Source organism: Sminthopsis crassicaudata, chromosome 2, assembly GCF_048593235.1.
Source record: "Sminthopsis crassicaudata isolate SCR6 chromosome 2, ASM4859323v1, whole genome shotgun sequence".
Lineage (NCBI taxonomy): Eukaryota > Metazoa > Chordata > Mammalia > Dasyuromorphia > Dasyuridae > Sminthopsis > Sminthopsis crassicaudata.
This window is the reverse complement of record NC_133618.1, coordinates 385682512-385699706: the sequence shown is the minus strand read 5'-3', so window position 1 is coordinate 385699706 and position 17195 is coordinate 385682512. Positions and strand designations below refer to the sequence as shown.

General features: G+C 35.4%; 1 protein-coding gene across 1 annotated transcript in view; it reads right to left on the bottom strand.

Annotated features, from left to right (window-relative positions):
- Positions 1-17195, bottom strand: part of LOC141556736 (serpin A11-like) — a 36559-nt gene that overhangs the window by 1282 nt on the left and 18082 nt on the right. Inside the window, exons 3-4 of the mRNA XM_074291395.1 lie at positions 8584-8851; positions 104-251 (exon numbers count right to left, since the gene is read on the bottom strand). Of these exons, the coding sequence (XP_074147496.1) occupies positions 104-251; positions 8584-8851 (416 nt within the window). The remainder of the gene's footprint in view (positions 1-103; positions 252-8583; positions 8852-17195) is intronic.

Here is a 17195-nt window from a genome sequence, read left to right as displayed (position 1 = left end):
ACACCTATGAGGCATAGAGTCCAAGTAGGAAAATATGATAGATGAAAGCTAATCTTTGGAAAGATTAAAGGAAAAAAGAAACTATTTGCATTTTTCATCTTACCTTTGTGACTGCTTGATGTGGTAGTCCAGTAAAGTTGGATAGATTGACCTTCGGAGTGAATATGCTGGAAAAACCCATTCTGGGAAGGATTTCTTCCAGATTATATGTCCCAGAAATTGAAAACTTTGGCAAATGTAAATTTAGCAGACTTCATAAATAAAAAAAGAGAAAGACAGAGAAATAAGTACTGTTTGATTAGTCATATTGTTCCAATACTATTCTTCTCTCTCTTCCTCCTTCCCCACTTGAGTAAGGAATGAGATTTTGAAAGTGACACTTCAGTGAAGAGTGAGGAGAGAGTGGTGTCAGACACTTGAGGATGGAGTACAGCCAAAGGAAGTAAATAGCCAGGCAACTTCAATGACCTCCATACCACTTCTTGAAATAACATAAGCCTTTCTTAGAATCCTATAACTTAGCCACTAAAATAAGGACAAGGAAGGGAAGGTAATAACTATGATTTCTATTAGGTGTCAGACACTGTACTTAGAGTACTTTTCACAAATATTATATCATTTGATCCTTACAACAACTCTGTAAGTTATGTGGTATTATTATCCCTATTTCACAGCTCAGAAAACTGAGGCAAAAAGAAATTAAATGATTTGCACAATTGATCAGAGAAACACAAATTAAGAGAACTCTGAGATACCACTACACACTTGTCAGATTGGCTAGAATGACAGGGAAAGATAATGATGAATATTGGAGGGGATGTGGGAAAACTGGGACACTGATGCATTGTTGGTGGAGTTGTGAATAGATCCAGCCATTCTGGAGAGCAATCTGGAACTATGCTCAAAAAGTTACCAAACTGTGCATACCCTTTGATCCAGCAGTGTTTCTACTGAGATTATATCCCAAAGAGATCTTAAAGGAGGGAAAGGGACCCACATGTGCAAAAATGTTTGTGGCAGTCCTTTTTATAATGGCAAGAAACTGGAAACTGAGAATGGCTGAATAAATTAGGGTATACTAATGTTATGGAATATTATTGTTCTGTAAGAAATGACCAGCAGAATGATTTCAGAAAGGCCTGGAGAGACTTACATGAACTGATGCTAAGTGAAATAAGCAGAACTAGGAGATCATTATTCATGGCAATAACAAGAATATACAACAATCAATTCTGATAGATGTAGCTCTCTTCAACAATGAGATGATTCAAACCAGTGCCACTTGTTCAGTGATGAAGAGAGCCATCTACACCCAGAGAGAGAACTGTGGGAACTGAGTGTGGATCACAACATAACATCCTCACTCTCTCTGTTGTTGTTTGCTTGCATTTTGTTTTCTTTCTCAGTTTTTTTTTCTTCCATCTTGATCTGATTTTTCTTGTGTAGCAAGATAACTGTATAAATATGTATACATATATTGGACTTTACATATATTTTAACATAAAAAAGGACAGGGTCTTACAGCTAATAAGTGTCTGAGGTCAAATTTAAACTCAGGTCTTCCCGACCCTAGATCCAGAGTTCTATCTATTGTGTCACCTTGCTGCTCCAAGTGAAACCAGTAGAGATTTATTTTTTATCCCTTCCCTCCTCAAAAGTTTCCTTTACTGCTCCATCATAGTATATATGTGAACCCAATCCTTATGCTGAAATAGTCCCTACCTAGGGAAAATGGATTTCTCCCCCCCAAACCCCCCCCCCCCCACCAAACTGAGGATTGACCTTTATTAATGCTTTTGTGATCCACTGAAAGGGTTTGAAAATGATTCTCTTAATGTGTCAGTAGGAGATCCAAGTCTTCAATGGAAAAGTTGTGATTTAACATCTGAAAACAAAATACCTAAGTATAGAGAACTCCCAGGAAGCTAGAGACTTCAATTACTGGGACTTATCCTCCTCCTAAGACAAATCAGAGTGCATTTAAGCTTGAAATCATGAGAAAACATAAGGTCTTGGCACATTTCTTGGGGCACTGTGAACTTTACTCAAGACTGAGTAACCAGAAAATAACAATATGTTTCAGAGAATCACATCATAGAAAATAGGAACCAGGGTTGGTCACAGAACAATGCTTTTCTTAATAGCCTATGGTTTTAAGGTATATAAGCAACATTATTTCTCTTAATAAATGGCTTTGTTATACTATCAGCAACCCGTCTTCTTATTTTCAATTGCTACTAGTCCATTTGTGTTGTGCTGGTCACAACAAATGGCATCCAATGTGGGACCCTGATCATGTCAGGCATTGATAGTCAAAGGACTGAAAAATGAAGGGAATGATCTTAAAATTTTACAGTTAGTTATGTTAAAAAGGAAGTAAGGGCTAAGAAAAGTAAATTAAGAGCATTTCTGCAGGATGTTTAGAACAATGTGCCCTTGTTCTCAACTGGCTCCCAAATTGCTCCTAGTGAATGGGAAGCTGTTAGAGAAATGTTATACAAAAGCATGCAAAGAGAAAGACCCATTACCCCCCCTCCCCGTCCTTCTCTTTTGATACTCTCTCTTTGTATAACATTATAAAAATTTGCTTATCAAAACCAGGAGAGGTAGAGGAAATTGTAGACATAATGAGAGGACAAAGTGAAGGTTCAGAAGAGGAGGAACTAGGGGAAAAGGCAATGAGCAGCCTATCTGGTGCTCTACCTAGTGCTCCTTTATGCTGCCCTTCATACAATCCTTTGTGGCAGCTAGAACTGCATACCCCATCCCCAAAAATGGCTATTGAGAATAAAGAGGAACTGAAAGACTTAGCTATATATTCAAAGGATCTTATAATTTGCTCTGTCATAGAGGATGCACAAGGAAACAGCTCTTGGCAAAAGCTGGAGTTAAACCAATTGAAAGAATTAAAATCAACTGTAATGAATTATGATCCGATTGCTTCTTATATTATCACATTATTAGAAAACTTGTCTGGAGATGTGCTAACTCCTTATGATTGGCTTCAGGTCACATGAAGACAATTTACAGTGGAAAGCTAATAACACAGAGAAATGTGCTAATGCATATTTTGATTTGATGAGGATACAAAGTGCTGCTGGACCTAATTTAGACATGCTGTTAGGTGTAGGTTATAATATGTCATAATATGTTACTAGGAACTCAATTAGGGTATACTTTGGAGGTTTATGTGTTATCCAAAGATGTGCATTGCAGCCCTGGAAAGAGATAGTGACCAGTAGACAATCTACTGTAGGTTTTACAAAAGTGGTACAGGAAGAAGGAAAAAAAAATTCAGATAATGTGGCCAGGTTATCATTGGGCCTCAGAATGTTGATCTAAGCTATAGGGGATATTAATTGGATTAGAGGATGTTTAGGAATTCTTAATGAAATAATGGCACCATTGTATCAAATTTTAGAAGGTAACTCCAAATTAAGTTCATCTGGGTTATTAACAAAGGAAGTGGAGGAGGCTATTAAAATAATAGAAAAGGCTACTGCAGAAAGATGCACCGATTGAATAAAAGAAGGAAAAGGGTTGTAGATCAGAATCCTGACCTTGAGATACACACCTATGAGTATAATCATATAAGATGAGAAAATCATAAAATGGGGATGTCTACATAATCAGCCATTCATTTCTTTAGAAATGTACCCAGTTACAGTAGCAAAATTTATTTCCAAACATCAATAGGTGCTTACAACTAAGTGACAACAAATCTGAGATGATATCCTTTATAATGGAGACCAGATACAATAACTAATACAAGGAAGTCCTGAATGGCAGATTATAATTAGGATCCATGCTGTGCCAATTAAATATGACAATCCAAAAGGGATTTTAAAATTCTTATCAGAAAATGAATTTATATTTCAGGAAATTACATCAGAACAGCCAGTTTGGGTCAAAAATATATTTACTGATGCTGCAAATTCTTATCTTGCCTCTATATATGGGTCTGAGAATGGGCTACTTAAAAAAATTGAAACTTTTTTTTTTTCAATTCACCCAGAAAAAATGAATTGGCAGCTATTACAACTGCTTTAGGTTTCCAGAGCCTATCAACATTGTATCAGATTATCTAGAATAGAAACAACCAATATTAAAAGAAGTAATAATAAGATATTTTGTATGTTTTAGGATCTTCAAGACATAGGGTTTGTCACAATTCCATATATATTTAACATGTTTCTTCCCACACTAACATTGGAGGACCTATATTTGATGGGAATCATATAACAGATCAATATCTTATTGGTACCATGGAAGAAGCATAGGCATCGCATAAAACATTTCACTAATCTGCTCGGGTGCTCATAAAAATGTTTCAAATTACCAAAGAGCAGGCTAGACAGATATTCAAAGGATGTTCTGCCTATGTTTATATCATTTCCTCCCTCCCCTAAATTAAAGGACATCAATTCCAGAGGTAGATATCCTAATGAGCTTTGGCAAATGGATATTATGCATGCATTAGAGTTTGGAAAATGCAAATATGTTCATGTTACTGTAGATTCCATTCAGTATTCACTTATACCTTTGCTCTGGAAAGAGAAACTATGAAGCATGTAATAGACCATTTATTATTTTTCTTCATCCTTTTAGGGACCCCTCAACAGGTTAAAACTGACATTTCTTTACAGTTTAAGAAATTCTGTGCTTCTTAGGTTATTTCACATGTTACTAGCATCACTTATGATCCTACAGCAGTAAGATACAGTAGCTATAGTAGAATATAAGAATAGAATTCTGAAAGTTATTCTTGATAAAAAAAAAGGGGGGGGGGAGAAATTTCCCAAGAAGAGACGTGCTAAAGCACTATAAATCATTAATTATTTCACATTGAATAACATGTCCCACACTCTAACTGACTTATTTTTTATTTTTTTTTTTCCTATACTACATCATTCTTCCTCAAAGTGGAACAGAAAAGGTTAAGGGGCCAGCTCTGTTGCCTGACCCCCTATTATATTATATGATATGGAAGGATGTTAATAGGGACATGGAGGAGCCCTGGTAAGGTAATATTTTGAGATGGAGGTTTTCTTTGTATTTCCACAGATAAAGGAGACACATGGATCCTGCAACTGGCCCTAGTTGGGGGACAACTTAAAATGGGAGAAGGAAAAACCAAAACCTTCTGGAGTATTAAACAAACTCCACCTTGGATGAGAATAGTTGGAAGAGAGGAATACATTCCTGAAATTCTATTGTATGATAAAGGATTTCAATATTTAGTTGAGGAATTTGGTATTAATGAACATGGAAGGGAGTCAAATAGGTCAGTAATTAAATTTAATTTTACTGGACTTACTAAAGATCCTCCCCTATGTGTTATTACAAATGCTAGCTTTGATAGCTGTAGCCTGATGTAAACTATTTATTTTCATTATAAATATGACCCTTTTCACATACTTTTAATTAGCTAATTTAATTGGCAATTAATTAATGTTGCACTCCTCCAATAGTGTAAAAAAGGTTTTATGCCCATAGTCTCATAAAACATACAACATTTCCTCACTCTAATAACTAATATTATGGATATATTGGGACAGAACTGGGAACAAGTCCCAATTGGAGAATTCATATACAGTTCTGTCCAGATTATAACCTACGGGAATCCAAAGAAGCTGATCCTCCAGCAGAGACTTTGTCACACAATTTGGAATCAGACTAATGTGTCCTGACATAATGACTCTCATAAGAGCCATATGCATGGGGGATATCCTAAACCAAATTGGTGGAGAAATAATCAAAAGTGGAATGATCAGGTTTGGAAAATCACTTTACTATTTGCCCCTGCAGAGGGATATTATCAGAATAGAAATAAAAATGTATTATGATAGTGCAGGTATATCTGGGGAATGATTATTCTTTCATGTGGGGAGAAATTGGCCACGTGATAATAGCAAAGGTAGAAAGAGTTTATAATGTTATTAGTAGGGAATGCAAAGTTTCTGAATGAAGGAAGTAAGGTTAATGCCAGTATTGTTTTTGTTATTATGAAGTCTTCATTTAATATGTTACCTATAAAGAGTGATAATTGGTATCACACTTAAGTAGATCATTCCTTGGAGAACATTGAACATTTATTTAGCAAAAATGGAAAGAAAGGATGTATTTCATGTATTCTTTTTGGTATAATTGAATTAAGCCTCTCTTGCTATGTCTGTAACCACTGTTCAAAAATCAAGTGGTTCAAGCGAGCTATTTGCATGACCTTACTCTGAACATCTCTATAAGATATATATAAGCTATATGATATATGTATAATATAATAAGCTATATAATATAATATATATGATAATATATAAACATAATATATTATATATAATATACATGTTACATATATATATAATGTAATATAATATAAGATATATAATATAAGATATATATAAGCTATAAATCAATTAAGGAGTGATGTCCTTGAAATAGAATAAGAAGCAGAAATATTGAGGATTAGACAAAGATTGATGGGTGATTAGAGGTTTACTAGTTTCTATATGATTAACAAGAAATACAATGTTAATGTAATTTGGAATAAAATTAGAAATAACCTTAATGGATTATGGGAAAATTCAAATGTTACACTGAATATTGAAGATCTTCAAAAGGTTACTGATATGTTACATAAAGCATCACTTAAAAATTTAGAACCTGATCAGACTACCCAACAATTGCTGATTAGATTAAGAGAGCACAAGAGACATTCAGTGCTATTAGGCATGAAATTATACTAATTTTACTTATTTGTATCTATATCTGTGGACCTACTTGTAAAGTCCAGACTAGCTCCCTGGAGGTCTCAGGGTCAGCCAAAGTCAGGATAAGCAAAAGTCCTTGGTCTTTAGGGGGAGGAGTGAAGGAGATGGACAAAATTGCCAGGAGTTTTGCCAAGGATCTAGAGTTCAGAATTTCCACACTTTTCTTCTCTCTGTCCAGAGACCAAGTGAGTCTGGCTCTTCTCACTCCACCCTCTAATCCCTCCTAGGATTATCTATACACACCAAAAGATTGAGCCAGCACAGAACAGTGAGAAGGGCTATTTTCCCAAGCATATGCTAATAGAGTTATTGTCCAATAGGTAATTAGCCTTAAATGCTTGGCTGTCTGATTCAAGGACACCTTTTAAGAGTTTCAGCTCTTTATACCCACTATGGTAGGCTGTTTCATGACCATTGTTAAAAAAAAATGCAGAGAATATCTGCAGGCAGGATCTCAGACTTCAGGATTCTGAGCACCTCAATAAACAAAAAAGGGGATGATGCAGAGAGCTCACAGGAAGCTAAAGATGTCAATAACTGGGATGTTTCTCTCCTCCTTAGATAAATCAAGAGTGCATTTAAGCTTGAAATCATGAAAAAACATAAGATCCTGGCACATTTCTTGGGGTACTGTGAATTTTACACAAGGCTAAGTCTCCAGAAACTAATAATTTGCTTCAGGGAATTGGATCATAGAAAACAGGAAACAGGGTTGGTCATAGAACAATGCTTTTCATGATAACTTATGGTTTTAAGATATATAAGCAGCATGAAGTCTTTTAATAAACAGCTCTGATGAACTATCAGCAATTCCGTCTCCTTATTTTCAACGACCACTAGCCCATTTGCATTGTGCTGGTTATAACAACTAAGTACTATAGAATGAGATTTTCCTGGCAGCTGCAATGTCCATATTTATTTTTTAAAAGGCATATTTAATCATCTCCTCCTATTGTCTCTCTGTGCTTTATACCGTGTTCTATTCTAGTCAGCTGCCTTCATAAGACTCTTAGAGGAATCATGTGAAATAACTTATGGAAACCATTTTGCAAACATCCAAGAGCTCTATAAAATACCAGATCTCTGAGGTAGTTTTCCATTCTGAAATTCTGTAGTTTTATGAATTATAGGTGCTAAGCTGAGAGGAGAGGAACTAAATTGGTCTGACCAGTTTTTGCATAAGATTGAAAGGGAAGGCTGAAGGAGTTGTAATTTCCAGTCCTCAGGCAGAAAGAAAGAAGGGAGGAGATGAGAGTACTTATCTTACTGTACTTTTATTTAGAATGTTGTCCTCTGCTTTTATTTCATAATTTATTTATTATCAGTTTTTTAGTCTTTTATTTCATAATTTCAGAAAGTGTAATTAAATAAAGGAACTTGGTGGTGGTTGGGTTCCCATTTGTGAAACAGATTTACTAGAGATAATGAGTAGTTAATGGATATGTAGCTAGATGACTCAGTGGATATAATACTGAGTCAGGAGTCAGAAAGATGTGAATTCAAATCTGACCTCACACATTTACTGAGTAAGTTATTTAACCTCTTTGCCTCATTCCACTGGAGAAGGAAATGGCAAAGCATTCCAATATCTTTGCCAAGAAAACTTCATGGATGAGATGGTTCACAGGGTTACAGTCAGACATAATTGAACAAGAACAAAACACATTTTCTGTTTCCTCTCTTAGTAAACTATGTATCTGGGGAAAATTGGAATCAATGGGGAAACAAAATATATTACTTTTCCCCACAAACCTTGTATCCTCTACCAGCTAAGATACCTCCCTAGGCCCTTAGAAATCCAGATTCTTCCAGTTACCTGGGCAATAGTAATTTGTTCCACTTCTTCAGGGTCTCTGGCTTCAGAGAATCTTCTACTTGTCTCATTTTCCCTTCATCTGGCAGAATGAGAAGGATGAGGACATTTTCAATGTATTCCATCTGGAGTACAATGCAAGCCAGCTCCTTATCATACAAAAACCGGTGCTGTGCTTTTTGGTGCATCATTGAAGATCTAATAATCTTCTTATCCACAGAACTTAGATGGTTCTTAATCCAATAGTGTTTGAAAGGATGTATCCATTTGGCTTATGACACAGAAATAAGGAAACCATAAATTAGTAAAACTAAAGTTGACACATTCAAAGATAGCTTTTTATCTGGCATTCATGTATCCCATTCATCTTCTGTAGAGTTAGAAGCATCAAGGTCAAAATAGCTGTGCTTGAATCTTGGCTCCACCACTTACTATCTTTGAGATCTAATTTTAGTGAGTTTCAATTTCCTTCTCTGTAAAATGATAAAGGTCAAATAGATGAACTATAATTTCCCTTCCATTTCTAGATCTATGACTCTGGGGCAACCATTTAGCTTCCAGACCAAAAAAAAAAGCAATGCTCTATGCCTAGGCTGTTCACTTGGACAACTTGGACAGCACCTGGATCTTGAAAATCATTTTTCCTTTTTATATACTTTGTTTATATTTTATTAGCTATGGAATAAATCAGTTCATATCTATTTGGCTCAGTTGACTCAACTACAAAATAGAGAAAATAAAAGTAGATCTATCTCCTAGGATTGCTGTGAGGATCAAATTTTCCCCAGATACATAGTTTACTAAGAGAGGAAACAGAAAATGTGTTTTGTTCTTGTTCAATTATGTCTGACTGTAACCCTGTGAACCATCTCATCCATGAAGTTTTCTTGGCAAAGATATTGGAATGCTTTGCCATTTCCTTCTCCAGTGGAATGAGGCAAAGAGGTTAAATAACTTACTCAGTAAATGTGTGAGGTCAGATTTGAATTCACATCTTTCTGACTCCTGACTCAGTATTATATCCACTGAGTCATCTAGCTACATATCCATTAACTACTCATTATCTCTAGTAAATCTGTTTCACAAATGTGAAAAGCACTTAACACAGTGTCTGGAACATAGTAGATTAGTAAATGCTATAGATTAGTAAATTTCTTACCTTCCTTAATTCTATCATCTGGACCTGGTAGATAGTTTCTATAGCAACTTGTTGTGATGTTTTACATTGTAAGTCCTGGTAGCATAATGGAAGAGCACTGGATCTGGAGAAGGATCTCAATTTGAATCTTGGCTTTTTCTAATTACTTTCTAACCTGAGACCAATTCCCTCTTGGTCAGCCTTAGTTTTCTTATCTGTGAACTGAGGAGGTTTCCTCTTAGAAGAGTCCTAGATGGTCCCAGGCCATCTCCCACTTTTTATACACTAACCTCCAAATGAAAGCTAGAGACAGGTGGAAATGAGAAAGGTAGAGAATAAATTCAACTACAGTAGCATCTCAGTATCCCTACAGCAGTCAGACAGTGTGAGCTTGAGGAGAGAAGTAATAGCAATAGATCTATAGAAATAAAAGGATTGAAGATAAGAAAAACATTTACCTTTAGGATAGCGTTAAGTAGTCTTTCTTAAAGTAAAATCTAGGGATCCCTATGGATCCCTGAGACACTTTCAAGGGGTCCTATTTTTAATAATACTACTAAGAAATTTAACTTAATTTTATTATATTTAATTACATTTCAAATTCAATAAATAATGATAGATATGAACCATATAAACAGAAGCTCTTTAGGAGAGTCCTCAATAATTAAGAGTATAAAGGGATTCTGAGACCAAAAAGTTTTAGAACTTCCAACATTAAAAAATCAGAAGAATGACTGCTAAAGACAGATAACTCCTTTATAACAAAGAGAAATGAACAAACCTTTCTAAGAGACTTCTCAAATATTTCACAATAAAGAAAATTTGTTAGGTTCTTACTAAGTGCTAATGAGATATTAGGTTCTTACTAAGTGCTAAGTCAGTACTTAACAATTCTCTAGTTCTGGCCTTTAAGGGGAGTTTTACCCCTTTGAACTTCTGGGGAGGAGTTTGCATATTTAAGAGAAGCAAGTTCATTGGTTGAAGTATTTCTCCCACAAGCCCCTGAGTTATTCCATGCCCATTCTCTGGGAGGATAAAAGAAGAAGTTAGAGTCTGGAAAGGGAGTTCTGGATTGGGTCAAGGAGAAGACATCCAGTGGATTCGCAAGTGAAGAGGACAGAGACAAAGATTCACAGAGAAAAGAAACCTCCCAGAGAAGGATAACAACTGAGAGATGATCAGAATTTTATAGAAATTAGCTTAACATTACTTAAGAAAGATAAAGATACTATACTACTTCTACAAAGCACCTGGAAATGACACTGGAAAAACTCCAGAATACTTACAACAAAGAATTAAGTGAAAAGTGCTTGTGGATAGGTTGAATGAATATAATAAGGAAGACAATACTCCCTAAACTAATTTATTTATTTAGTGCTATACCAATCAAACTCCCAAGAAACTATTTTACTGACCTAGAAAAAATAACAACAAAATTCATCTGAAAGAACAAAAGGTCAAGAATTTCAAAGGAATTAATAAAGAGAAACGCAAATGAAAGTGGTGTGGCTGTACCATATCTAAAACTATATTATAAAGCAGTAGTCATCAAAACCATTTGGTACTGGCTAAGAAATAGAGAAGTTATTCAGTGGAATAGATTAGGTTCACAGAACAAAATAATCAATGACTATAGCAATCTAGTATTTGACAAAACCAAAGGCCTTAGCTTTTGGGATAAGAATTCACTATTTGACAAAAAATGCTAGGAAAATTTGAAGCTAGAATGGCAGAAAGTAGGCACAAACCCACACCTAACACCATATACCAAGACCAAGAAAAGGTCAAAATGGGTTCATGATCTAGACATAAAGAATGATATTATAAACAAATTATACCTCTCAAATTTGTGGAGGAGAAAGGAATTTGTGACTAAAGAAGAACTAGAGACCATTATTCATCACAAAATAGATAATTTTGATTATATTAAGTTAAAAAGTTTTTGTGCAAACAAAACTAATGCAGACAAAATTAGAAGGGAAGCAATAAACTAGGAAAACACTTTTATATCCAAAGGATCTGATAAAGTCCTCATTTCTAAAATATATAGAGACTTGACTCAAATTTATAATAGTTCAATCTATTCTCCAATTGATAAATAGTCAAAGGATATGAACAGACAATTTTCAGATGAAGAAATTGAAACTATTTGTAGTCACATGAAAAGGTGCTCCAAATCACTACAACTCTGAGATATCATTACACATCTGTCAGATTGGCTAAGATGACAGGAAAAGATAATGTCAAATATTGGGGGGGTTGTGGGAAAACTGGAACACTCATACGTTGTTGGTAGAACTGTGAATAGATCCAACCATTTTGGAGAGTAATTTGGAGCTATACTCAAAAAGTTATCAAACTGTGTGTACTCTTTGATCCAGCAGTGTTTCTACTGGGATTATATTCCAAATAGATCTTAAAAGGAAGGAAAGGGACCCACATGTGCAAAAATGTTTGTGACAGCCCTTTTTGTATTGGCAAGAAATTGGAAATTAAATGAATGCCCATCAGTTGGAGAATGGATGAATAGATTATGGCATTTGAATGTTATGGAATATTATTGTTCTGTAGAAATGACCAACAGGATGATTTCAGAGAGGCTTGGAGAGACCTACATGAACTGATGCTAAGTGAAATGAGCAGAACCAGATAATTATACATGGCAACAACAAGACTATACTATGATCAATTGATGGATATGGCTCTCTTCCACATTGAGATGATTCAAACCTGTTCCACTTGTGCAGTGATAAAGAGAGCCATCTACATGCCGAGAGAGAACCATGGGAACACAGTATGGAACACAACATAACATACTTCGTTATTTGCTTGCTTTTTGCTTTCTTTCTCAGTTTTTCTTTTTCTTCCTTTTTGATCTGATTTTTCTTGCACAACAAGGAAACTGTATAAATATGTATATATATATTGGATTTAACACATATTTCAACCTATTTAACATGTATGGAATTACCTGCCACTTAGGAGATGGGGTGGGAGGAAGGAGGGGAAAATTTAGAACAAAAGGTTTTGCAAGGGTCAATGTTAGGAAAATTACCCATATATATGCTTTGTAAAAAAAAAGGTCTTAATTAAAAAGTGGATGCCAAAAAAAAAAAAAGAAAGAAAGAAAAAAGAAATCTATTAATTGGAAAACAGGTAGGAAATGGAAAGGGGAGGGGGTAAAAGAGAGAAAAGACTTGGAAGCGAACAATAACAAGCAACTTTAGAGGGACTGATTATAAAGGGATTATAGAGATTGTTGTTATTTATTAATCACTTTTCTTCTCCCTCTCAACTTTTGTCTTTATAAAGAGGATCCAGAAGGAAAATAGGAAAAAATACAACATGCAAGTATAAGAGGAGCAGAGAAAATGCCCAAAGTAGCAAGATGGGATATTCTGTTTGTGGAATAGCAAGGTGGTCAGTATAACTGCATTGAAAAGTGCCTATAGGTGAATGAAATGTAAAAAAACTGGAAAAGTAGGAGGCAGGCAGTTTATGAACATCTTTGAATGCCAGATAGAGGATTACATATTTGATTTTAGGAGTGCTATGGAGTAACCCAACTTTATTGAGCAGAAGAGTGACATGGTTAAACCTGTGCTTTTGAAAGGTCTCTTTGACAGCTGAATGGAGGATGAATGGGACCAATTAGAGAGCCACTGCAAAATTTCATTTGTGAGGTTATGAGGATCTGCACCAGGGAGGTAGCTGTTTTAGAAGAGAGAAGGTAGCACATATAAGAGGCATATTTGACAGGGTTTGGCAACAAAGTAGATGTGGGGAAGGGAGAGATATAATGAGGAGTCAAGGATGATATCTAGGTAATGATCTTACGTGACTGGGGAGTTGGTAGTAACTTTGAAGTAATAGGAAAGTTTAGGAGAAGTAAGAGTTTTGGGGAAAAGATGTTTTTACACATGTGGAACTTAGGATACTTATAGGACTTACAGGGTTTCCAATTTGAGATATTCATTATGTGGTTGAAGATGTGAGTTTGGAAGTCAGGACAAATATTCAGCAAAGAAGTTTGAGAATGAGGGCTCAGATAATTTGAAGGAGAACCAGAATAGTGTCATGAAAAATGAGACTGGAGAGATTATCAAGGAGGAGGGTGATAGATAATGCTGGAAACTGAAGAGGTCAAGAAAAATGAGGATTGAGAAATGACCATTAAATTGAACAATGAAGAGATCATTGGTATCTTTGGGGAGAGAAGTTGGGCTTATGGATGAGGTCAGAAACTGGAAGAGGAGTGAAGGCAACTGATGATTGGAGCAATGCATAGCTGAGAGTTGACAGGGCAAGACTGGGTGATAGGGTAAGGGGCATGGAATTTAAGAGAAGACAGTAGAATTGTTTTTATTAAAGAAACAAATGGAAAAGGAGTAGACTGTAGCTAGTGCAGGAGGGATCACCTGGGAGAGAACCAAGGGGTTGTGATTGAAGGTCACAGTGAAGATGAAGAACATGGTCTGCAGTTTTATGATAGAGAGAAAAGTAGAGTGACAAAAGTTTGTGATCATATAAAAGAATTTCAGAATTTATCAACATGGAAGTGGAACACTTTTGGATGATGGCAAGATTAAGGCTATGACCATCTTTGTGGGTAGTTTTGGTGGGCTATAAGAGTAGGTCATGAGAAATGATCAAGTTGAAGAAGTTAGAGTTTAGGGCATTAATATGTATGTTGAAATCCCCTAGTAGCAAGTTAGAATTTAGGAAGGAGAGCAAGACAGTGAGCTGGATACTGAACTCATTGAAGAAAGAAGCAAAATATTTTGGAAACCCATAGACAACAGCTACCAGAATTTTTTATTGAATGGGGGATTGAATTGAGTCATTTTTAGAAGAGGAGGGATTATTAAATAATTCTTACCGGGACTAGAGGGAGAGCTTGGAAGTGAAAATGGTGAGTAAGGAATGCCTGGGGGTAAGGTGACCTCACCTTTCTTGACTAATGAGACAAGGAAATGAATGAAGATGCAACCAGTATTGGAAAGGGTGACCAGGGAAATTGTGTCATCCAAGGGAAACTAGGTCTCACTGATAGCCAGAAGATTAAAGGACTGTGAAAGGAAAAGATTTAAGAAGAAACAAATATGTTAGCTATTGGGCATGTTTTCACAGAACACAATGAAAGAGATAGGTAGATTTGTAGTGGGACATGTGGGGTTTGGGTTGAGAAGGATGGAAATAAGAGGGCAAGCAGTATAAAATGGAGAATGGAGTTTGTATAATAACAGATTAGAGTCACTAGAATGGACAATGCATGATGAGGTGGAAGTAATCATTGTGGAATGTGTTCAGGAGGATTATCAGGATCACTAGAGGTTTGGCCTAAGGGTCTCATAAATGTTATTGGCCTGTCTGCTAAGACATTGGGCAGCTTAGGTGAGACCAGTGGTAAGAGCTGATGGATAGTTTCTCTTCTATATCTGCAGACAGACCAAGCTTGGAGATAGGGGGAGGAAAGAGGAAAGAATGATATCTCTTTGATCTGTTTGCAGGAAGTAATGATTTTTTTTCATCCTTTTTTTTTTTTTTTTTTGATTATAACTTTTTATTGATAGAACATATGCCTGGGTAATTTTTTATAACATTATCCCTTGCACTCACATCTGTTCCGATTTTTCCCTTCCCTCCCTCTACCCCTCCCCTAGATGGCAAAAAGTCTTATACATGTTAAATATATTATAGTATATCCTAGATACAATATATGTGTGCAGAACCAAATAATTCTCTTGTTGCACAGGGAGAATTAGATTCAGAAGGTAAAAATAACCTGGGAAGTTTATACTCATTTCCCAGTGTTCCTTTTCTGGGTGTAACTGATTCTGTCCATCATTGATCAATTGGAATTGAATTGGCTCTTCTCTTTGCCTTCCATCAGAATATATCCTCATACAGTATTGTTGTTGAAGTATATAATGATCTCCTGGTTCTGCTCATTTCATTCAGCATCAGTTCATGTAAGTCTCTCCAAGCCTCTCTGTATTCATTCTGCTGGTCATTTCTTAAAGAACAATAATATTCCATAACATTCATATACCACAATTTACCCAACCATTCTCCAATTAATGGGCATCCGTTCATTTTCCAGTTTCTAGCCACTACAAAAAGGGCTGCCACAAACATTTTGACTCATACAGGTCCCTTTCCCTTCTTTAGTATTTCTTTGGGATATAAGCCCAGTAGTAGCACTGCTGGATCAAAGGGCATGCACAGTTTGATAAGTTTTTGGACATAATTCCATATTGCTCTCCAGAATGGTTGGATTCTTTCACAACTCCACCAACAATGCATCAGTGTCCCAGTTTTTCCACATCCCCTCCAACATTCATCATTATTTTTTCCTGTCATCTTAGCCAATCTGACAGGTGTGTAGTGGTATCTCAGAGTTGTCTTAATTTGCATTTCTCTGATCAATAGTGATTTGGAACACTCTTTCATATGAGTGGAAATAGTTTCAATTTCATCATCTGAAAATTGTCTGTTCATATATTTGACAATTTATCAATTGGAGAATGTCTTGATCTCTTATAAATTAGAGTCAATTCTCTGTATATTTTGGAGATAAGGCCTTTATCAGAACCTTTAACTGTAAAAATGTTTTTCCAGTTTGTTGCTTCCCTTCTAATTTTGTTTGCATTAGTTTTGTTTGTACAAAAGCTTTTTAATTTGATGTAATAAAAATTTTCTATTTTGTGATCAATAATGATCTCTAGTTCTTCTTTGGTTACAAATTCCTTCCTCCTCCACAAGTCTGAGAGGTAAACTATCCTATGTTCCTCTAATTTATTTATGATCTCATTTTTTTATGCCTAAATCATGGACCCATTTTGATCTTATCTTGGTATATGGTATTAAGTGTGGGTCCATGCCTAATTTCTGCCATACTAATTTCCAGTTTTTCCAGCAGTTTTTGTCAAATAATGAATTCTTATCCCAAAAGTTAGGATTTTGAGTTTGTCAAACACTAGATTGCTATAGTTATTGACTATTATGTCTTGTGAACTAACCTATTCCATTGATCAACTAGTCTATTTCTTAGCCAGTAACAAATGGTTTTGATGATCACTGCTTTTTCAAATAATTTTAGATCTGGTACAGCTGGATCACCTTCATTTTATTTCTTTTGTTCTTCCAGATGAATTTTGTTGTTATTTTTTCTAGGTCATTAAAATAGTTTTTTTGGGAGTCTGATTGATATAGCACTAAATAAATAGATTAGTTTAGGTAATATTGTCATCTTTATTATATTTGCTCAACCTATCCAAGAGCACTTAATATTTTTCCATTCTTTAAATCTCACTTTATTTACTGATGGTTTTAAAGAGATACTACTCTTTTAAGGAAAAGCCCATTTATTTCTATACTTTCAAGTATTTTTAATAGGGATGGATATTGGATTTTATCAAATGCTTTTTCTGCATCTATTGAGATGATCATATGGTTTTTGTTAATTTGGTTATTT